Source organism: Oryctolagus cuniculus, chromosome 20 (assembly GCF_051225735.1).
Source record: "Oryctolagus cuniculus isolate XC-2025 breed Fujian yellow rabbit chromosome 20, ASM5122573v1, whole genome shotgun sequence".
NCBI classification, from domain to species: Eukaryota; Metazoa; Chordata; class Mammalia; order Lagomorpha; family Leporidae; genus Oryctolagus; species Oryctolagus cuniculus.
In genome coordinates this window covers 25,502,661-25,523,981 of record NC_142886.1, presented here as the reverse complement: position 1 = coordinate 25,523,981, position 21,321 = coordinate 25,502,661, and the positions used below count along the sequence as shown (strand labels likewise).

Below are 21,321 nucleotides of genomic sequence, written 5' to 3'. Positions count from 1 at the left end.
CTTCTTATTCTTTAGAGTTCATCTGTTCGTTCAGCCAATATTTATTGAGCAATACTATATGCTGGGTGCTCCTCCAGGCACTTGGCTCTTACACTCTGGTAGGGGAGAAAATAAACACACACACACACACACACACAAAACCAAATAGGCAGGCTGGCACTGTGGCACGGCGGGTGAAGCCGCAGCCCAGGAGGCCTGCATCCCATTGTGGAGTGCTGGGTGCAGCCCAGCTCTTCCTGGGCCCTTTCCAGCTTCCTGCTAATGCATCCTGGGAGCCTGCCGATGATCACGCAACTACTTGGGTCCCTGCCACCCACGTGGGCCGCCTGGGGGTTGTGGGCATTCGGTGAGTGGACCAGGGGGTGAAGATTTCTCTCCCCCCCTCCTCCCTTCCTTCTCTTCCTCCTCCTTCTCTCTCTCTCGCTCTACCTTTCAAATAAGTGAAAATAATTAAACTTATTAACCAAATAGGTAAATTGTGTACCATGCTAACATGGTATAACACGAGGTACAATTGAAAAAAAAAAAAAAACAAAGCAGCAGCAGATGAGGGTAAAGGAGAACGGAGGGTGAGGTGTAGTCGGAACAAGGAAGTCTGCACTGGTCAGTGACTCAGAGCAGCTGGGCAGGCAGATGTCTGGAGAACACGGCGCAGCTGCAAGACCAAGACTTGGGCTGGCAGCTGCGTGCGGTGTTCCAGGGAGCTGGGCGGGGCTGATAGAAGACAAGAAGGACCTGGGGCGGGGGGAGTGACATAAGGGGCCTGGAGACCGAAGCAGGGGTTTTGAGTTTTTCTTGGAGTACGATGGGAGCCTTGCAGGGTTGGGGCGGAGGAGGCACGGAATCTGACTTGTGCTTTGGGAGGGTCTCGGGTGTGGTGTTGAGATGCCCGCAGGGTGGCAAGGCAGGACCGGGAAGACAGGTGGAATCGCCCAAGTAAAGATGCGCCTGCAGCGGTCACAGCAGCGGGGTAAGAAGTGTTTGGATTCTAGGTATTTTTTTTTTTTTAGATTTATTTTATTTTATTTGAAAGGCAGAGTTACAGGGAAAGAGGGAGAGTGAGAAAGATCTTCCATCCACTGGTTCACTCCTCAAATGGCCGCAGCAGCTGGGGCTGGGCCAGGCTGAAGCCAAGAGCCAGAAGCTTCCTCTGGATCTCCCACATGGGTGGCAGGGGCCCCAGCACTAAGGCCATCTCTGCTGCTTTCCTAGCAGGGAGCTGGGTCAGAAGTGGAGCAGCCAGGACTTGAACTGGCGCCCGTGTGTGCTGCAAGCATGGCAGGCCACAGTTTTACCTGCCAGGCTACAAAGCAAGTGAAGATGGCCCAAGTGCTTGGGCCCTTGCCACCCGTGTGTGCGTGGGGGGTGGGTGAGGGGGAGAGAGAGACAGAGACAGAGAGAGGAGAGAGAACTGCTCTCTGATGGTTCACTCCAGAAATCCTGCAGATCTCAGAATTTCAATCCTCGGAACTCAACAGAGATCAGCCACGTGGGCCATCACCTGCTGCCTCCCAGGGGCTGCACTGGCAGGAGCTGGAGTCAGGAGCCCGAGTCAGGGCTCCAACTCCCGCAGGCGGATGTGGAAGGCGAGCATCTTACCCACTAGACCGTGCCGCGGTCTTGAATGCTAAGCTCAGTTCAGATATCACTTCTTCCAGGAAGCCTCTGTCCCCAGGGTGGGTCCCAGCCTCCCGCGCCGCTTCTTTCTCACAACTTCACTGCGTTCTTCGCTCCCTGGTTCCCGCAGTAGCCCGCAAAGCCCCTATGGCCAAGAACAGAGCTGCCCAGCTTGCCCATCGCTGCGTCCCAGCATCTAACGCGGAGTAGGCTCGATGCGTGGCCATGAACTAGCTGAAGAAATGAACAGGTGCGGGGAGTCCTGGGTTAACTTGCTTGGGCACCTTTGAGGCAGCCCCTCGCACATCCTTGGGTGACCGGAAACCGCCCCGCCCCCACACGGCGCTGCTCTGCGGCTTTAAGGGCCTCCCCCAGCCGAGCCGGGCTGTGATTGGTGGTTTATTCTAACGGATGGAGGATGAGCTCATCCGCAGCCAATGGCCCGGGCCACAGCCGGCGGGACCCCCGCACCTGGCCTAAGCGCGGCACTGCCGCGGCTCCCGGTGCGGGCGAGGGTGAAGGGGCGGTGGCTGCCGGATAGGTCCGGCCCAGCGGACCAAGCGCCTGGCTCGGGCAGGTACGGGGTTTGCCCGGCTCCTCCTCCGTCCTCCGCAGGCGAGGAGGCCCCCTCCTCTCGCTGCTCGGGCCGGCCTCCCGTGGCTGTCCCCGAGGAGCAGTGCACCTTGCGTGCGGGGGACACGCCCGGGCGGGGTGGCCCCCTGAGGCTGAGCCTCCTGGAGCGGCTTGGGCCAGGCCTCAGAGGTGCAGAGCCTGAGCTCCGGGAGCTGGGACAGAGCGGCCTCCCTGCACCCCCAGGCCGCATGTATGCATGCACCCCTCCTATCCGGGGCTCAGCGGGCTGCCGGCTCGGGACGTGGGTTTCCCTCTCCACCCACCGCCCATCCAGTCCTCTCCTGCCTGTTAGGCCCGACCGCTTCCCCATGGCTGGGGGACTGCCGTGGTGGCGGGGGCAGTGGAGGGGCCCCTTCTCTCCCGCTTCCGCTGCTCTGACCCTTCCACCCCGGGGAGGAGCTGCCATGGCCTCCGGGGTTTCTCAGAGGCGGTGGGGAGGGTCAGAGCCATCCTTGCGGAGGTCTGGGTCACCCTGCCCGCCTCCCTCGGCCAACTCCCTCTAAAGTGGCAGCTTCCTCTGCCTGAGGAGGTGGGCGCCCAGCCCCCGGGCTTGGTGGAGGTCCTCACTGGCTGACCGTACTGATCTCAGCCTAGAGGGGGACAAAGCAGGGCAGGGACAGTCTGTCCTGGCCAGAGAGAGACGCCTGGGAGAGGAGAAGCAGGCGGGAAGCTGGAGACAGGCAGGGCGGGACCATGTGCAGGGTGGCCTCTGAGCTCCCCGTGTACTGGACGCCGGGTTCCTCTGTGGAGCAGGGGTCAGAGGACCCCGCAGCTCTCTGGGTAGAAGCTTGAGAAATCCTGGCTGAGCGGAATTGGGTCGAGCAGAGTCTTATCCTGTTATAGCCCAGGTAGGAAGGGTATGGCCCCACCAAGGGGCCAGGAGGCGAATCCGGGTCTCCCCAGTATTCAGCGGAGGAAGCCAGGGGGTCTTCTGCCTAGGTCCTCCCTAATGTGCCGCCTCATTCCAGACCCCAGCCGCAAGACAGCCATGAGCCTGGTGGCCTGCGAGTGCCCGCCGGGCCCCGGCCTGGAGTCGGAGCCCTGCTCAAGGGCACGGTCCCAGGCCCGTGTGTACCTGGAGCAGATTCGCAACCGCGTGGCCGCGGGACCGCGCGACTACCTGGTGGACGCGGCCACTCAGATCCGGCTGGCCCTGGAGCGTGATGTCAGCGAGGACTACGAGGCAGCCTTCAACCACTACCAGAACGGCGTGGACGTGCTGCTCCGCGGCGTGCACGGTGAGGGCCTGGCGCGAGGGGCAGGGCGGTGCAGGGCTCGTCCGTCCCCCGGCTGCCCTGCCCTCTGCCCATGCGCACAAGTGGGCAGCGCGCTATGCTGGAGGTGATACTAAGAACGAGTTCCTACCAAGGTGTTTCAAAAAGTTCGTGGAAAATGGAATGGAAGGTTTATTTGGTGCAAAAAAGCTTTTTAAAACTTTTTAAAAGAGTTGTTCATTTAAAAGGCAGAGCAACAGAGAGAGAGGGACAGGAAGAGAAAGAGAGAAGATGGCTACAACAGCCAGATCAGAGCCAGGCCAAAGGCAGGACCAGGAACCCCATCCTGGTCTCCCACATGGGTGCAGGCACCCATGGGTACTTGGGCCATCTTTCACTGTTTCCCCAAGCCCATCAGCAGGGGAATCAGAGGTGGAGCAGCCAGGACTTGAATCTGCACTCCGATATGGGATGCTGGCATTGCCAGCCGTGGCTTAACCCACTGCACCACAATACTGGTCCTGGTGGAAAAAATTAAATCTGTGCATAATTTTCTCATAGTATGTATTTTTATAACTTTTTTGCAATTTTATTTTAAGATTTATTTATTTATTTGAAAGTCAGAGTTACACAGAGAGCGGAGAGGCAGACAGAGACAGAGGTCTTCCATCCGATGGTTCACTCCCCAATTTGCTGCAACTGTCGAAGCTGCGCCGATCCGAAGGCAGGAGCCAGGAGCTTCTTCTGGGTTTCCCACATGAGTGCAGGGGCCCAAGCACTTGGGCCATCTTCTACTGCTTTCCCAGGCCATAGCAGAGAGCTGGATCAGAAGTGGAGCAGCTGGGTCTCAAACCAGTGCCCATATGGGATGGCCTGGCTTCAGGCCAGGGTGTTAACCCGCTGCACCACAGCAGTGACCCCTGAAATTTTATTTATTTGAAAGGCAGAGAGAGAGAGAGAGAGAGAGAGAGATCTTCCACCTGCTGGTTCACTCCCCAAATACCTGCAACAGCTGGGGCTGGACCAGGCCAAAGCCAAGAGCCTAGAACTCAATCCGGGTCTCCCATATGGGTGGCAGGGACCCAAGGACCTAAGCCATCACCTCTGCCTCTCGAGATGCACATTAGCAGGAAGCTGGGGTGGGCCTGGAGCTGAAAGCCAGACACTCGGGAAAGCAGTGGAAGGTGGCCCAGGTCCTTGGGCCCCTGCACCCACGTGGGAGACCCGGAAGAAGCTCCTGGCTCCTGCCTTCGGATTGGCCCAGCTCTAGCTGTTGCAGCCAGTTGGGGAGTGAACCAGTGGATGGAAGACCTCTCTCTCTCTCTTTCTCTCTCTCTGCCTATCCTCTATTTGGGTAATTGTGACTTTCAAATAAATAATAAATTTAAAAACAAACAAACAAAAAAGAAAGCCAGGCACTCTTCTATGGGATGCGGGTATACCAAGTAGCATCTTAACCACTGTGCCAAATGCCCTCCATGTCTATGAACTTTTATTTTTATTTATTTATTTGAAAGGCAGAGTTAGAGAGACAGAGAAAGGTCTTCCATTTGATAGTTCACGCCTCAAGTGGCCACAATGGCCAGGGCTGAGCCAGGCCGAAGCCAGGAGCCAGGAGCTTCATCTGGGTCTCCGTGTGGATGGCAGGAGCCCATGTACTTGGGTCACCTCATGCTGCCTTCCCCAGGCCGTTAGCGGGGAGTTGGATCAGAAGTGGAGCAGCTGGGACCCAAACTGGCATCACAGGCAGCAGGCGGCTTTGCCTGCTATGCCACAGTGCCAGACCATCCATGAGCTTTTTATTTTTATTTTTTTTTTGACAGGCAGAGTGGACAGTGAGAGAGAGAGACAGAGAGAGAAAGGTCTTCCTTTGCCGTTGGATCACCCTCCAATGGCTGCCGCTGCAGCCGGCGCACCGCGCTGATCCGATGGCAGGAGCCAGGATCCAGGTGCTTTTCCTGGTCTCCCATGGGGTGCAGGGCCCAAGCACCTGGGCCATCCTCTACTGCACTCCCTGGCCATAGCAGAGAGCTGGCCTGGAAGAGGGGCAACCGGGACAGAATCCGGCGCCCCAACCGGGACTAGAACCCGGTGTGCCAGCGCCGCAAGGTGGAGGATTAGCCTATTGAGCCACGGCGCCGGCTATCCATGAGCTTTTTAAAGACTCTTTATGGAGCCGGTACTGTGGTGCAACCGGTTAACACCCTGGCCTGAAGCCAGGGCATCCCATATGGGTGCCGGTTCGAGACCTGGCTGCTCCAATTCTGATCCAGCTCTCTGCTATGGCCTGGGAAAGCAGTGGAAGATGGCCCAAGTCCTTGGGCCCCTGCACCCATGTGAGAGACCCGGAAGAAGCTCCTGGCTCCTGGCTTCGGATTGGCGCAGCTCCGGCCATTGCGGCCAATTGGGGAGTGAACCAGCGGATGGAAGACACCTCTCTCTCTCTCTCTCTCTCTCTCTCTCTCTGCCTCTCCTCTCTCTGTGTAACTCTTTCAAACAAGTAAATACATCTTTTTTTTTTTTTTAAGACCCTTTATAAGTGCATGGACTTGAAAACTATTTGCCCCAAAATAATCGTTTTCTTCTGTTTTTTCCATGAACTTCCTGAAGTATCTGCGTATATGCTGGGCACTGTGGTAAGGGCTTTAGCTGTAGTAGCTCATTTGGGCCTCGCAGTCAGAGAGACTTCTGTATTTGCTGTTGGATGTAGTTCTCAGCCCTACAGGAACCGTGTTTACTCCTGCTCATCCTTTCCAGAGGGGGGAACTGGGACAAGGGCAGCTGGAAAGCCTGCTCGGGCTCCGTGGCTAGCAGATGGCTCTGCAGGCTGTGCACCTGCCCCACTGCACCTGACTTCCTGGGCTGGGCCAGGCGGGGCCTCTGCCCTCAGGAGCTTGGAGCCAAGAGACTGGGGAGGTGCTCAGAGAGAAGTGTGGGGAGGGAAAGGGGAAACCAAGGCCACACTGGGCCAACCTGGGGCATCCTCTGGAAGTCAAAATCCCACTGTGAGCGCTGCAGAACAGTAGGGGCTTTGGCTGAAGGAGCAAACAGTGTTCCAGAGAGACAGCAAGGGCGAGCAGGGGAGAGTGGAGGCCTGCTGGGGCTGAGGACAGGTCTGGGCAGGAGCTGGGTCCCGCCTCACCCTTCCTACCCTCCTGCCCCGGAAACCTGTCCAAGCCTGGGCTTCCAGCCTGTCCAGAAACTTCTTTCACAAATGGAAGAAGCAAGGCTTTCTGGAAACTTCTATGTCCTGCTCCAAACAAAATAGGTGTGAAAATCCCCACCCCGTGTGATGGCAGCCGGAGAGATGGTGGGTGCCACTGGAAAGGGGGGGTGGGCTGGGAGTGACCACGGCACCCAGCCTCCCAGCCAGAGGGGCTCAGGAGCAAACACGGCGGCAGAAGCCGCTGAAGCCAAAGCTTCCAAACAGGAGGCAGCCTGTGCAGGGCAGAGGGTGGACCCCGTGGGCGCGGGGTCTCAGGGTCCTAGAAACGCTTGTCCCCCTATAGTTGACCCCAACAAGGAGCGATGCGAGGCTGTGAAGCTGAAAATCACCAAGTACCTGCGGCGCGCGGAGGAGATATTCAACTGCCACCTGCAGCGCACGCTGGGCGGCACGGCCAGCCCTGGCACGGTGAGGGGGCCCCTCCCCAGGGACCAGCGCGGGAGACCCCAGGCTGGACGCGTGGCGGAGGGCGGAGCCACTGGTGTGCGCCAGGCCACCCCTCGGGGCCTCTAGCTTCCGGCGCTCTCCGACGCGCACAGCCCCTTCCTTTCCGCTTCCTGAACCACCCCCAGTTTGGTCTCGTGCCGTAGCGGAGCCTGAACCAGCCCGCGCACACAGGCTGGCGCCTGCGCACATGCAAAGTCTCCCCGTGAAGATTCTGCTATGAATGAGCACACGGCGGGTATCTGGGGCACGTGAGGGGACTTTGAAAAGCGGAGTTGATCTGAGCGAAAGAATGTTGAAGCCCACGCATGTGGCTTTTCTGAACCCGGCGGGCCGGCCCCAGCCGTATAGGGACGTGCACTTGTGTCACAGGTGTGCGCAGCCAGGCACACAGGTGCACCCAGACACGCACGCGTGCCCTCCTGGGCTGGCTGCATCTGGAAGGCTGCCTGGTCTCAGAGCAGGTGCCAGGGCGTCCCAGGGTATTATTCACCCCTACCCTGGGAGCACTTGCCTGCTGGGGAGGGGGCTTTGAACTCTGGGTTCTGAGCCCCCAGGACTCCTTGGGCCTTGGGCTAGGACTGGGAGGAGGAAGTGCTGGGGGAAGAGGTTAGGCCTGCTTCCCTGGGTCAGTGGACCAGTCCCAGCCTGCTTCTCTGTAATCTGGGGTCAGCTTGGCCCCCGGTCCCGCCCTCGGTGGCCCCCACCACTCTCCTGGCAGCCTGAAGCCGCTGCCCACGGCCTGGGGCGGCTGCTGTGGCCCAGGCTGAGTCTGTGTGTCGCCTCTTTTCCCTCTGCAGGGTTTCAGCAGCCTGAGGCTCAGGCCCATCCGCACACTGAGCTCTGCCCTGGAGCAGCTGAGGGGCTGCAGGGTGGTTGGGGTCCTGGAGAAGGTGAGAGCGGCCGGAGGGTGGGATGGGGCGGGGCGGGCAGAGAGCCTCCATGCTGCCCTTAGCAGCCGCCCCTCTCCTCCAGAGGGGACTGCGGCTGTCCCAGTGGCTTCTACCACCCCCACCCCCGCATCCACTGGGGAGGACATGGCAGGTGGGGGGTGGGAAGGACAGAAGGCAGCCAGACAACCCCTCCCAGAGTCCTTGGCTCAGACACAGAACCCCACTCCCCAGAGACTACATGCGGAAACCTCAGGGGAAACCGCACCCCGGGCGCCCGCCAGCACTTGCTGCCCTGGTGGCTCCCACTGGCCCCCACCCACACTCGCTGTGCACCCCCCAGCTGCAGCCAAGAGTCTGTCCCCACCGGGCCCAGCTGAGAGCTTCCTGCGGCTGCAGTGTGCCCGTCTCCAGACACCTGTCTGGCACCAGCTGGGGCCCTGGCAACGCTGCCTCTTCCGCTCCTGGCATCCCCAGCCCCGCTCCGGGCCCCATTCAGTCTTAATTCAGGGCAGACAGGAAGACAGGGGAGGGCGTGCAGCCCTGCCTTAAGGCTGTCCCTGAGGGAGGAGGAATCAGAGGGAGAAAGAGGTCGAAGGAGGGCCAAGCCACTCTGATCCACCCCTGCGCCCCACCCAGCGCGCCCTGAGTGCTCTCGAGAGCAAGCCTTGCCCAGCCTGGCTCTGGATCAGCGTCACCTGGGCAGCTTCTGAGCGGGCAGAGGCCTGGGCCCCGCCTCCCACCTGTGCCCAGTGCTCTAACTTAAACCCCGGCCCCGGGGGAGGGGTGTGTGTGCGTGTGTGTGTGTGTGCGCATGCGCGGGGGGCTGTGGCATCTCAGGGCCTGTAGAGAAAAGGAGAGCAGGGTGTACTCCCCAGGCCCACGCGCAGACAACACACTGCCAGCCACGGCCAAGCCCCCTGCCTCTCCGAGCTTTGACTTCCTCATTGCCCAGCAGGGCGGGAATCTTCCTGCCAAGGCGTGATCTGGGATGGAAAGTAAAATCGTTTTTGGGAAAGGCCTGGCACAGGCTAAGAGGTTTAGCGCGTTGTGTGATGGCTCTGGATAGGAGTGACAAGAGCGCGAGGTGGCAGGCTCCCAGCGCCGGCCCTGCTGCAGCTGCTTCTCCCAGGCCCTGGAGGAGGCCCAGGCTGTCAGCGGAGGCCCCACCAGCTTCCAGCTGCGCTGGTCTCAGTGGCTGCAGCCTGGCCTTGGCCAAGCTCAGCCGCTCTCGCGGTAGCTGGGCTGGGTGTGACCGCCGCCATCCTCCCAGTGAGCTGTCTGTGAGTGTGAGGGGGCTCTCAGGCCGAGCTGAGTACGTTTAGGAAAGGTGGCTTAAAGTAATGTGTTATTTTGAAAATAATTATATATATATATATATAAAAGATTTATTTATTTATTTATTTGAAAGGCAGAGTTACAGAGGCAGAGAGAGAGAGAAGTCTTCCATCCACTGGTTCACTCCCCAGATGGCCACAACGGCCGATACTGCGCCAATCCGAAGCCAGGAGCCGGGAGCTTCTTCCAGGTCTCCCACATGGGTGCAGGGGCCCAAGCACTTGGGCCATCTTCCACTGCTTCCCCAGGCCACAGCAGAGAGTTGGATCAGAAGTGGAACAGCCGGGACTTGAACCAGCGCCCATATGGGATGCTGGCACTGCAGGTGGCGGCTTTACCTGCTACGGCACAGTGCCAGCCCCAATAAATTTATATACTGAAATTTTATTTATTTGAAAACCATAGAGAGGAAATCTTCCATCTTCTGGTTCATTCCTCAAATGCCTACAACAGCCAAGACTGGGTCAGGCTGAAGCCAGGAGCCTGGAACTCAATATGGGTCTCCCTCATTGGGTGGCCGGGAACCAAGTACTGAAGCCATCGCCTGCTGCCCCCCACAGGGGCGTTAGCAGGAAGCTGGACTTGGGAGTGGAGCTGGGACTTGAACCCAGGCCTCTGATAATGGATGGCAGCACTGAATCAAACACTGCCCCTTACTTTTTTTTTTTTTAATTATAGGAGTTCTCAGTACTTTTAGGATGTAAAGGCATAGAGGGAGGTCAGAGATGCAGAATTCCCAAATTTGTTTAAACCCAGAACACACATGTGCAAAGCGCCAGAGACATCTGCAAAACACAGCTTTAGCCAAGCCCTCTGCCTCCTTTACCTGTGTCGTGTGCAAGCCGGGAGCAGCCCTTTCCCTACGTTGGGAAACCGATTAGGGTGACTGGGCCTGGGGCCCCGGGGCCAGGCCTGGATGCGCTGTTGCTCTCGTTCTGTTCCGCGGCTCTACCTAGGCAGAGGGGGCCGACAGCAGCCTCGGACCCTTACAACCCCCCCCCCCCAGCATGGATGAAAGAGCTTCTCGGGTGGTCCTTCCGTGAGGTGAGGCTGGAAGGGGGTGGGCTGGAGCAGCTGGGATGCGGAACGTTCAAGGTCTGGGGACCAGGGTGTTTGCTGAGCCTCATCGGGAGCCGCGTCCGCCAAGTCGCTTCTGGTTTGATTTGGCTCACGCTCGGGTTTGATTTTAACCGTTACCGGCACTTTAAAATGTGCAGATTTCACATAAAAGTCCAGATTTCCTAATTCTTTAGAAAAGTCAGAAAATCCAGCTGTGCTGGGCTCAGCCCCACGTGGCCACCGGGAGGGGGGGGAAGGGCGGCCACTGCAGATGGGTTGTGCCTGTCCCCACCCTGGGACCGTCCAGTTCCCCGGGTTGTTTTTTGATCTAAACCCCTTTCCCTCTCACCCTCCCAGCTTCTAGTAATCCGTTTACAACTCATCATTTACTGCAATTATTCTCTTCTTTTTGTTTCCTTTCATTCTGATTTTTCCACAAATTACTCTGTAATTGCAGGGTCTTCTTTGTAAACATTTTATTTCATAATTACCGTCTCACTGTCACAATTAATAAACCACACCGGTTTCCCCTATTTTAATTTTTAAAAAGATTTATTGTGTATTATTTGAAAGGCAGAGTGACAGGAGGGAGCGAGCGAGAGAGGGATCTTCCATCCACTGATTTACTTCCCAAGTGGCTGCGATGGACAGGGCTGGGCCAGGCTGAAACCGGGAGCCCAGAACTCCATCCGGGTCTCTCCCATATGGCTAGCAGGGGCCCAAGGACTTGGGCCATCTTCTTCTGCTTTCCTAGGCCACAGCAGAGAGCTGGACTAGAAGCAGAGCAGCCAGGACTGCAAGTGGAACTCATATGGGCTGGCAGCTTTGAGAGCAGCGGCTTAACCCTCTGCCACAGTGCTGCCCTCAACCCCTTTCTCTTGTGGACTGCCCAGTTCCAGGGGCTACTTGAAGCTCTGGGACCTGTGGGTTCCATGAGAGATCAGTGTCTTGGTTGTGGTTAGCTGTGTTTCAAGATCTGGATGGCCACACGTGACCAGCAGCACGTGTGTAGAGAGTGCAGGTGCGTGCTGCTGCCACGTAGCAGGAAGTTCCATTGTGCAGCGATGCATTCGTTCAGAAATGTATTTGAGAGACAGAGGGACAGAGAGGAAGAGAACTCCCATCTGCTGAGTTACTGCCCACATGCCAGGAGCAAGGAACTCAATCCAGGTCTCCCACATGAGACAGGGATCCAGGAGCCAGGAGCCAGGAACTCAATCCAGGTCTCCCACGAGGCAGAGACCCAGTTACTCAAGTCATCACAGGGCTGGCATTAGCAGGAAGCTGGAGTTAGGAGCCAGGGCCAGACATTCCCATTTGGGACTGACCTACAGATGGTCTTAACCGTGAGACTGACCACCTGCCTAGCCCAGTGCTGCATTTTAATAATCAGCTCACAGAGGCTAAAACAGGTGCAAAGGTGACCAGACAGTGCTCTTTCCGGGCCGCCGAGCCAAAGAAGGGCATTTTTCTCACTGGGTTGCATTAATAGGGAAAAGCCCCTCTGCTGCACTTTTGGGACAGAATGAAAGAGAAGAGGGTTTGAAACAAAGTCTCCCAGCATCCTACCTCACTCCAGATAATCACTGTTCACGTTTTTGGTCTAACTCTGGATAAATAGGGAGATTTCAATTAAACACACACACACACTTGCTTCCATGTATGGGTCAAGTTTTATTTCTGGCTTCCGCACCCTTTGCTGCTGATTCTTGGACCCTAAGTCAGAAGGCCTTGCCCAGGACAAAGTGGTGGGGAATCCCACTTGGCAAGGAACGGTGGGGAATTATCTGGGGTGTCGGTACTTGTGGGAAACTCTGTTCTTCTAAATGACCCTGGGGTTTTTATCCTTTCTCTTTCAAACATTGCACAAGGTTGGTCAGGAGCCAGGGCCAGGCAAAGTGCCACCTCTCACCGTTGGAGGAGCGACCTCTGGTGGTGGGAAGGAACAGCTCACGCCTGCTGCAGGCAGGGCCCTGTGTGCTCATCCTGTCCATTGCCTTCCTGGGGAAGCTGGGGCTCAGGGCCATAAGCACTTGCCAGGGTTGCCTGGTTGAGCCACCGGCTGAGTCTGCATGGCTCCAGGATCAGGCTGTCTGGATTCAACACCTGACTCTTATCACTTCTTAGAATTGGGATGGGGCGGGAGGCAGGGGAGGAACGGCGCTGTGGTATAGCAGGCTAAGGGACGCCTATGGCTAAAGCCTGTGGCACCAGCATCCCATATGGGCACCAATTTGAGTCCTAGATGCTCCTCTTCTGATCCAGCTCTCTGCTGTGGTCTGGGAAAGCAGTAGAAGATGGCCCAAGTCCTAGGGCCCCCTGTGCCCACCTGGGAAACCTGGAGGAAGCTTCTGGTTCCTGGCTTCGGATCAGCACAGCTCTGGCCATGGCAGCCATTTGGGGAGTGAACCAGCAGGTGGAAGATCTTTCTCTGTCTCTCTCTCCCTGGACAGGGCTGGTGTTACAACACCAGCATACCATATTGGAGTGCCAGCTGCTCCTCTTTCCTCCAGCTCTCTGCTAATGTGCCTGGAAAGGCAGTAGAGGATGGCCCAAGCTCCTGGGCGCCTGCCACCCACGTGGAGGACCCGGATGGGGTTCCTGTGTCCTGGCTTTGGCCTGGCACAGCCCCAACTGTTGCAGCCATTTGGGGAGTGAACCAGCACATGGACGATCTCTCTCTCTCTCTTTCTCTTCCTCTCTCACTGACTTTAAAATAAATAATTCTTCAAAAAAGAAAAAAAAAAGCAGGACTGTAGGCAACATAAACTCCTTAAATCTCAATTTCTTCATCAACAAAATGGGTCATTAATAGCTTACACTTTGTAAGGCTGTGGGAATAAAATTAAACATGTGTAAAGTGCTTAGCACGAGGTCGGTGCTGCGGCTCAGTAGGCTAATCCTCTGCCTTGCAGCGCCGGCACACCAGGTTCTAGTCCCAGTCGGGGCACCGGATTCTGTCCCAGTTGCCCCCCTTCCAGGCCAGCTCTCTGCTGTGGCCAGGGAGTGCAGTGGAGGACGGCCCAAGTGCTTGGGCCCTGCACCCCATGGGAGACCAGGATAAGTACCTGGCTCCTGGCTTCAGATCAGCGCAGTCCGCCAGCCGCAGCACGCCGGCCGCGGTGGCCATTGGAGGGTGAACCAACAGCAAAAAGGAAGACCTTTCTCTCTGTCTCTCTCTCTCACTGTCCACTCTGCCTGTCAAAAAAAAAAAAAAAGTGCTTACCACAGAGCACATGCTTTATAGCCAAGAAATGGGCCCTCTGGTCATGTTCTCTCCAGGTTACAGGTGTGTTCTGCATTGGCACAGGCTGCCACTGAACTTGAACTGTCCACTTCCGGGGAGTGCCCCTGGTGACCCTCGGGCTGCTCTGCGCCCATTTTGCAATTAAGAAGAGTGAGGTTCCGAGCAGCTGTGTGACCAGCAGACTGTCACGGGTCCCGTTAGGTGGAGGAGGGGGAAATCAGTGCACTTGCCCGAGAACCAAACCTTCCCTGACCCGAGGCTGCATCCTCCAATGCTGCTGGGGGCCTGGCCCCCACCCACGCCATGGCTGGCCAGGGACCTTGCTGGGGTGTCTCTAGGGCAGGCCAGCAGCCAAGAAGTCACAGCACCCGGGGGTGCTGCTCTTGCCTCCACAGGTCCCTCTTCTGGACTGAATTCTCTGTTTTTCTGCCCCTATGCACTGCGGGGCCCCTTCTACAGCTGGGGCGCACCCCTGCCCACCGTAGAGAAGAGTCAAGGGCCCAGCTAAAAAAGGTCCTGACCCCGCCATTGGCAGATCATGGGAGAGGGAGAGGGAGAGGGAGAGGGAGAGGGAGAGGGAGAGGGAGAGGGAGAGGGAGAGGGCTGCTCTCCAAAGAGCCTGCAGGGAGAACCTCATTGATAGGAAGAGGGGGAGCAGGCATTTGGCCTCACAGTTAAGATGCCAGCTAGGATTCCTGCAGTTCGTCCTGGAGCGCCTGGGTTCTATTCCCGGCTCTGGCTTCTGCCTCCAGCTTCCTGCTAATACAGATCCTGGGAGGGGATGTCTGAAGTCAATGGGTCCCTGCCACTCACATGGGAGTCCTGGCTTGTGTTCTCAGCTCCTGGCTTAAGCCAGGGCCAGTCCCCTGGCCGTTGTAGGCATCTGGGAAGTGACTCAGCAGATGGGAGCGCTGTGTGTGTGTGTGTGTGTGTGTGTATCTCTGCCTCTCAAATAAATTAATAATATAAAAGGAGGGGGCGAAGCACAGCCCAGGAGCCCGGGGCCTCTCCAAGCCTCCGAAGCAAACATCCCGAGGAAGTGGCTGCTCCGAGGGCCCTTCCAGCCACGACCCCTCCGACCCTGCAGTATGGCGGGGCTCCAGCTGAGGCATGGGGTGAGGGTTGATCCCCCAGGAATCAGGTGGAAGAGGGCCTCCAAAACTCCCCTGGCCTGGCCCAGCAAGGGCAGGGAGCAGGGACGTGCTTGTCACGGGGATCCTTCCCCTCGGTGGCAGCTGAGGCTCTGGGCCACTCCCTGCATGGGTGGAGCTCCTGCTGTACCTCTGAGCTGTGCGGCACTCAGAGTGGTCCCTGCCCTCACAGAGGTCGCCGTCCAGGGGGGACGCAGGACACTGGACACGGTGATGAGGCACCCCTGAGGGTGAGCCTACACAGCTGCAGACCCTAACCTCAGGAAGGCTTCCAGGAGGAGGTAGCACCAGAGCTGAGACCTGCAGGTTTAGCAGGGGTGGATGAGGAGGCGCCCTCAGTGCCTGCCCCCTGCCTTTCCCTGGTGTGAGTCTGCCTCAGTGGAGGAACCTGGGAGACTGGGCTGGGGCTGCGGAGCCCCAGGAGGGAGCAGGTGCCTTAGCCAGTGCCTTCTGGACTTTGGCAGGTGCAGCTGGTCCAGGACCCAGCCACCGGAGGGACCTTCGTGGTGAAGGCAGGTGCCGCCCAGCCCCTGCCATTGCTCGTTCTCCCGGGGGCGTTCTCAGGGCTGGTGGGACCCCCGCCCAGAAGCTGCATGGGAAGTGCACGCCCCTCCAAGTGCAGAGGCTGCATGTTCTGCCCTTGAGCACCCTGCTTGTCGTACACTCACACACGTGCCCACACACACTCACAAACACACACGTGCACACACACACATACTCATGCACACAGATGCACTCACACATGCACAACTCATACACACACTCGTACACACACATACCCACACACACAGCGCGTGCACACACTCGTACACACATGTATACACATGCCTGCATGCACTCATGTACACAGATGCACACTCACACATGCACACATACACAACTCATTCACACACTCATACACACATGTACCCACATGCCAACGCACACACGCACACTCATGCACACACACACTCGTGCACATGCACACAGATGCACACTCACACGTGCACACATATACAAATCATGCACATGTGCACACACACAGTAACGTACACACACGTGCACCCTCACTACTTCACACTTGACCGGGGCAGGTTGTGGGAGGACCTGGGGTGCGGGCCAGGCCAGGGACGGGGGACAGCACTCGCTACTCAGGGTGTCTCCGACTCTTCATCTGAGTGCTCCTGACCAGCACAGCCCCTGGCCTGCTCCCCGCTGATCCGCCTGCCCTGCCCCTCCCCAGAGCCTGCCCAGGTGCCACACGGTGAGCCAGGAGCGGCTGACGGTCATCCCGCATGGGGTCCCTTACATGACGAAGCTGCTGCGGTACTTCGTGAGCGAAGACTCCATCTTCCTGCACCTGGAGCACGTGCAAGGTGAGAGCCGGCAGGGCCTGGCAGCCCGTGGGCCTGGAGGCACTGTCATCACCTGCTGCACCCTGGGCCAGGCGGGGCCGGCACCGGAAGCACAGCCGGGCTTTCCTGGGCTGCTGTGAGCCCCTGTGTGGTACCAGGAGCAGAGGACATCCTGGAGAGGACATGCACACCCTGGTGGGCCGGAGGGCATTTATGCAGTGGTCGCCTCGCTCACATTTCCTCCAGCGCGGGCTCGCTCCATTGCTCTGGTCTGTTCCCATCCCTCTGAGTGTCCTCATGGGATGCGGTGAGTGGAGCTGTAAGGACAGGAAATGGACCACACACAGACATTCTCAATGGCGGGAATGACTTTTTAAAAAGTTGTGTATCTATCTAGCATCTGTCTACATATCATCTGTCATCTATCTCCATCCTGAACCATCTATCTACATGTATTTGAAAGCCAGAGAAAGAGAAAGAGAAAGAGAAAGAGAAAGAGAAAGAGAAAGAGGTTCACTCCCCAAATGCCCAGCACAGCCAGAGCTGGACCAGCCAGCAGCCAGGAGCCCAGAGCTCAATCTAGGTCTCCCCCGGGCTGGCAGGGATCCAAGGACCCGAGCCATCGCCTGCTGCCTCCCAGGGTGCTCACCAGCAGGAAGCTGGAGTTAGACGCAGACGTGGGATTCTAGCCCATGTGACCTAACATGGGGTGCAGGCGTCCCAAGTGGCGACTTAACGGCCACACCCAGTGCCTATCTGGGGTGGTGACATGGCATCATTGTAGACCGTGCCTGGCCTTCTTCAAACATCACTGTGCCATAATCCCTTAAACGATAATTCCATGCCATTCACACTGGTGAACCCACCACGCAAACCCAGGGCCTCACTCCTGCTTCCCATCTGCCCTGTGGTCGAGCACCCATGGCATGTGGAGGAGGGGAGGCTTTCTGGGCTGGGGGTGGGATGGAGAAGAGGAGCCGAGGCTGGACCAGGCCAGGCCCCGCCCCCCAGCAGCCCTGGGAGGAACCAACCGGAACCGCGGGGAGGTGGGTACGGGATGGACCTGGCGGCCACGTTCTTCCTCTCCCATCGGCCCGGCCAGGAGGCACCCTCTGGTCCCACCTGCTCTCCCAGGCGCGCCCCCAGCATCCTGGGCTCAGGCCCGGCTCCACGCAGGAGAGGACGAAGGCTCAGCTCAACGCCTGCCTCAGCCTCCGGACCCCGGCACGGCTCCCCAGCGGCCACAGCCCCGGGCAGGACACACTCCCCCTGGAGCCTCCGCGGACTTCTCAGAGCCTGCCCCCCGCCAGGGGGCCCCCGGCACCCCGGCCCCACAAAGCCGCTGACGGGGAGCCCACAGCCAGGACCGCCTGCTCCTCCGACCTGCCACGGACCCCGGCTGGCCTCCTGCACCTTCACGCCAGGCGGGCTGGCCAGAGCTCGACTCCCGGGCTCCCTCGGGGGCTCTCTTGGGTTCACCAAGGGGCAGGCCGGGTGCTGAGGGCCTGTGGCCAGGGTAGAGGTCAGAGCCGCCCGCCGGCCGACGCGGCTGACCTGCGGCGCGGCAGGGCCTGGAGCGTGAGCGAGGAGCAGGTGCGGCGGTGGGCGGCGGAGACGCTGTTGGCCCTGGAGGCGCTTCACGAGCAGGGTGTGCTGTGCCGGGACCTCAACCCCCGGAACCTGCTCCTGGACCAGGCAGGTGGGTGCCCTGGCCATCGCCACCTGCCCTGCCCCTCAGGTGGGAGGCCTGCAAATCCCCAGAGGAGGGAGCGCCCCACAGTCATGGGGTTTGCCTAGGACTTGGGGTGGGGAACATCTGGCCCGCGGACCATAGAAGCCCCACAAAATCATTTGGTCTGTCCCTGGAACTCAAAATTCAGTAAACCAGTGGGCTGATTTTTTTTTTTTAAAGATTTATTTGAAAGGCAGAATTACAGAGAGTGAGAGAGAGAGAGAGATCTTTAACCTGCTGGTTCACTCCCCAAATGTCTGCAACGCCTGGGGCTGGGCCAGGCTAAAACCAGGAGCCTGGAACTCCATCCAGGTCTCCCATGTAGGTGGCAGGGGCCCAAGCACTTGGGCCATCATCCGCTGCTTTCTCACATTAGCAGGGAGCTGGGGCAGAAGTGGGGCAGCCGGGACTCCAGCTGGCGCTCCTGTGGGATGCCGGCGTCACAGGCGGTGGCTTATCCCACTATGCCACTGCACCGGCCCCAGATATAGCAGGCTAATTTTGAAGTTGATAATTGTTGTGTATGGTCTGTGAATGATGCTACAGACATGCAAACGGCCTTGGTAGAAGCAAGGTTCCCCAGCCCCGTGCAACAGGGGGCCAGCTCCCAGGGGCAGCCGCGTCTCTGCCTCCAGAGACACTGGCTCCCGCAGTGTCTGTGCTGGGGGGAACCCTGGAGCCCCCCCCCAACCCTCAAAGCTGCTCAGTGACGGCAGCTCCCCCATCTCTGCCCCCGTGTTTCTCTGCACACACCGGACGAGAAGGTCACATCCGGCTCACGTACTTCGGCCAGTGGTCGGAAGTGGAGCCCCGGTGCAGCAGCGAGGCCGCGGACCGCCTGTACAGCGCCCCAGGCAAGAAGGGGCGCTTGGGGGCCTAGCGTTGGGTGCCTCTGTGTGGGCTGCGCCTGGGGGCTGTGGGTGTCAGAGGGGGCAGGCCGGGTCCCGGTGGGTGAGACTGGATGGGGGCGTTCTTGTTCCCACAGAGGTTGGGGGCATTTCTGAGCTGACTGAAGCATGCGACTGGTGGAGCTTCGGGTCTCTCCTGTACGAGCTGCTGACCGGCATGGTGAGTCTGAGCAGGGAACAGCTGGAAGGGTGCAGTGTCATCGGGGCACAGGCCTGACTGCTCCCTCCTGCGCAGTGCAAATCCCCTCCCGGAGCAGGGCCCCTGGCCTTCCTCCTGGGAGCTCCCTGCAGCTCATCCGTAGCTGCTCTCCAGGGCTGCACCTGCGCTTGCACACCAAGCCCCTGCCTTGGCCCTGACAGGCAGTGTGCCGCGGCCTGCAGTCACAGGAGAAGGTCCCAGTGCTGTTCCCAGTAGGGGGCCTGCCTTGACTACAACTCTCATGGATGCTTCTAGCCAGCTGGCAGCTAGAGGGATCTGGATCCAAACCCCACACTCAGCCCCAGTCCCGCTCACTCAGTCCCTGAGCCTGCTCCTTGTCCCCCATAGCTGACACTTGTCAGTGTCAGGGCTGTAGCACAGGGTCTGGCACCCAGCCAGCAAAGGGCAGCTGCACGCGCCACCCTCGCCATCATGTGACCGCTGTCTGCAGCAGGGGAGGGGAGGGGGAATCCTGGCAGCCAGCAAGTATGGACCTTCCGAGGCTGCTTCCGCAGAGCCCCGCCTGTGTCCTCCCAGGCACTGTCGCAGAGCCACCCCTCAGGAATCCAGGCCCACACCCAGCTCCAGCTGCCAGACGGGCTCAGCCGCCCCGCAGCCTCCCTGCTGACGGAGGTGAGATGACGGCTCAGCCTTGGGTGGGGGGCGAGGGGGCAGAACCGCCTGCTTGTTCTCCACGCTGGGTGACCATTTTCTACATCCTGGGGTGGACATCCACCACCGATGTCCACTAGGACAAAACGGGGAGCCCCCGGAGGCCTGCTCACACTGGTGGTGCTGGGGGTGTTCGCTGGCTCTCTCTGCAGCTGCTGCAGTTCGATCCCGCCAGGCGCCTGGGTGCTGGAGGAAGCGGCGTCAGCAAACTCAAGTCGCATCCTTTCTTCAGCGCTATCCAGTGGAGCATGCTGGTGGGGTAAGGGGCGGGGCAGTGGCCCGTCTGGAGCTCCCCCACTTCTGCCTGGGCCCAGGGCTGCCCCTCTGCCCCATGGGCTTCAGGCGAAGACTGCAGGGCAGCTGCCCTTCCTGCTCAGAGGCGGTCATGGCCACTCCCGAGAAGCCCCAGGGAAGGGACAGCACGGCCAGCCCCGCTGCTGTGCCGCTGGCACCCCTGCGGCCAGCAGGCAGCAGGCACCTGTCGTGTGCAGACCCACCGCGGCGGAGCGCGCCTGCTGTCACACCAGCTCTGAACCCCCGACCAGCTGCCAAGCTGCCTACTCGCTCACTGCCATGTGGTGCCCCCTTGGGAGACTTGGAGACTTGCGGATACTAAGCCAGGGCTGTCCTGGCCGATTATCAGTCATGCAACTAGCAGGCTGCTTCCACGAGGAGCCCTGGCCGCAGGGCTGGGGAGTGGGGTGAGTGGGGTTACAAAGATCCACTGCCCACTGCAGGCTTGCCCCCCTTCCTCGTGGAGCCAGGGCAGGAGGGGTGATGTGCACCTTTGGCACTTTCTTCCTCCAAAGTCCATGTCAGGGGAGAGGGGCGCCTGGGGAACCCGGGGAATCAGGAGGATGAAGGAGGCAGCTGAGACAGGCCCTGACCCCCAGGGCTCCCTTATCAGGCACTGGCTGCCGTTCTGCCCACTGATTCCAACCCCTCTGGGAAGGAGAAGCCACACAGCTCATGGACTGCCACTCAGACGTTCAGCCAGAGGCAACACGTTTCTGGGTTCTAAGCTGGGGCAAGTGGTTACCCCAGACAGTCCCCCAGGTTTGGGGCTCCTCAGCACTCACCTTGTCACCGGGGTGTGGCCCGAGACAAACTCCCGGCAGACTGGGGCAAAGGACCGGGAAGGTGCACCCTGATTCTTTCTGGTCCTCACCTTCCTGGGGCTTGCCCAGCCCCCCAATAAAGCCTGCTTTTGCCTGCAGTGTCCTGGCTTTGTGAATGCAACGGGAGCAGCCTCCAGTGACTGCCCCGGAGCTCGAATGAGGGGCAGGAGCCACTGGGGAATGGGACAGGAGACCAGCTTGCAGCCGCAGAGCAGCCTGGGACTTCAGGGCAAGGGGTGGCATGTGTTCTGTCGGGAGGAGGAAAAGCAGCCTTGGGAAGGGGAGTCCTCCCAGGCCGCGACACGAGCCCCTGGGAAAACAGAGGCTCACGGTTCACCAGGGGCGCTGCAGCCTGGCAGAGCTGGTTCAGGCTGCGTCCCTTCTGCTGCGGTCCCACGGCAGACCAGCTGCCTCATGGAGCCTAATCTGCTGACGGCCACCCAACAACTGGCACTGTTAGGGCTCAAGTCTAGGATACAGCAGTGCCAGCCCCAACAGGACGCACGGATGAGGCTAAAAATGCCTACTTTGTGGTTTAT

General features: G+C 59.2%; 1 protein-coding gene across 5 annotated transcripts; it reads left to right on the top strand.

Annotated features, from left to right (window-relative positions):
• Nucleotides 1–1,637: 1,637 nt before the first annotated feature.
• On the top strand, nt 1,638–20,879 carry RPS6KL1 (ribosomal protein S6 kinase like 1). Of its 5 annotated transcripts, none has more exons than XM_051826232.3 (11): nt 1,638–1,867; nt 3,219–3,488; nt 6,974–7,098; nt 7,935–8,027; nt 15,284–15,331; nt 16,042–16,174; nt 17,256–17,852; nt 18,650–18,739; nt 18,871–18,953; nt 19,530–19,625; nt 19,817–20,879. In XM_051826232.3, exons 2-11 carry the CDS (start codon nt 3,239–3,241, stop codon nt 19,925–19,927), a joined length of 1,626 nt encoding a protein of 541 aa, XP_051682192.2. In that variant the 5' UTR covers nt 1,638–1,867; nt 3,219–3,238; the 3' UTR covers nt 19,928–20,879. The 5 variants fall into 5 exon arrangements, with proteins under 5 accessions (XP_051682192.2, XP_089178604.1, XP_008270264.2 ...); XM_002719645.6 differs by lacking the exon at nt 1,638–1,867 and adding an exon at nt 2,026–2,194; XM_051826233.3 differs by lacking the exon at nt 1,638–1,867 and adding an exon at nt 2,275–3,098.
• The last annotated feature ends 442 nt before the right edge of the window (nt 20,880–21,321 follow it).

Coding starts and splice junctions, on each gene's coding strand:
- RPS6KL1 (XM_051826232.3), top strand. CDS start 3,239: ATGAGCCTGGTGGCCTGCGAGTGCCCGCCGGGCCCCGGCCTGGAGTCG. Junction 18,740..18,870: donor CCGCCTGTACAGCGCCCCAG/GCAAGAAGGGGC, acceptor TTGTTCCCACAG/AGGTTGGGGGCATTTCTGAG. Junction 18,954..19,529: donor ACGAGCTGCTGACCGGCATG/GTGAGTCTGAGC, acceptor GTGTCCTCCCAG/GCACTGTCGCAGAGCCACCC.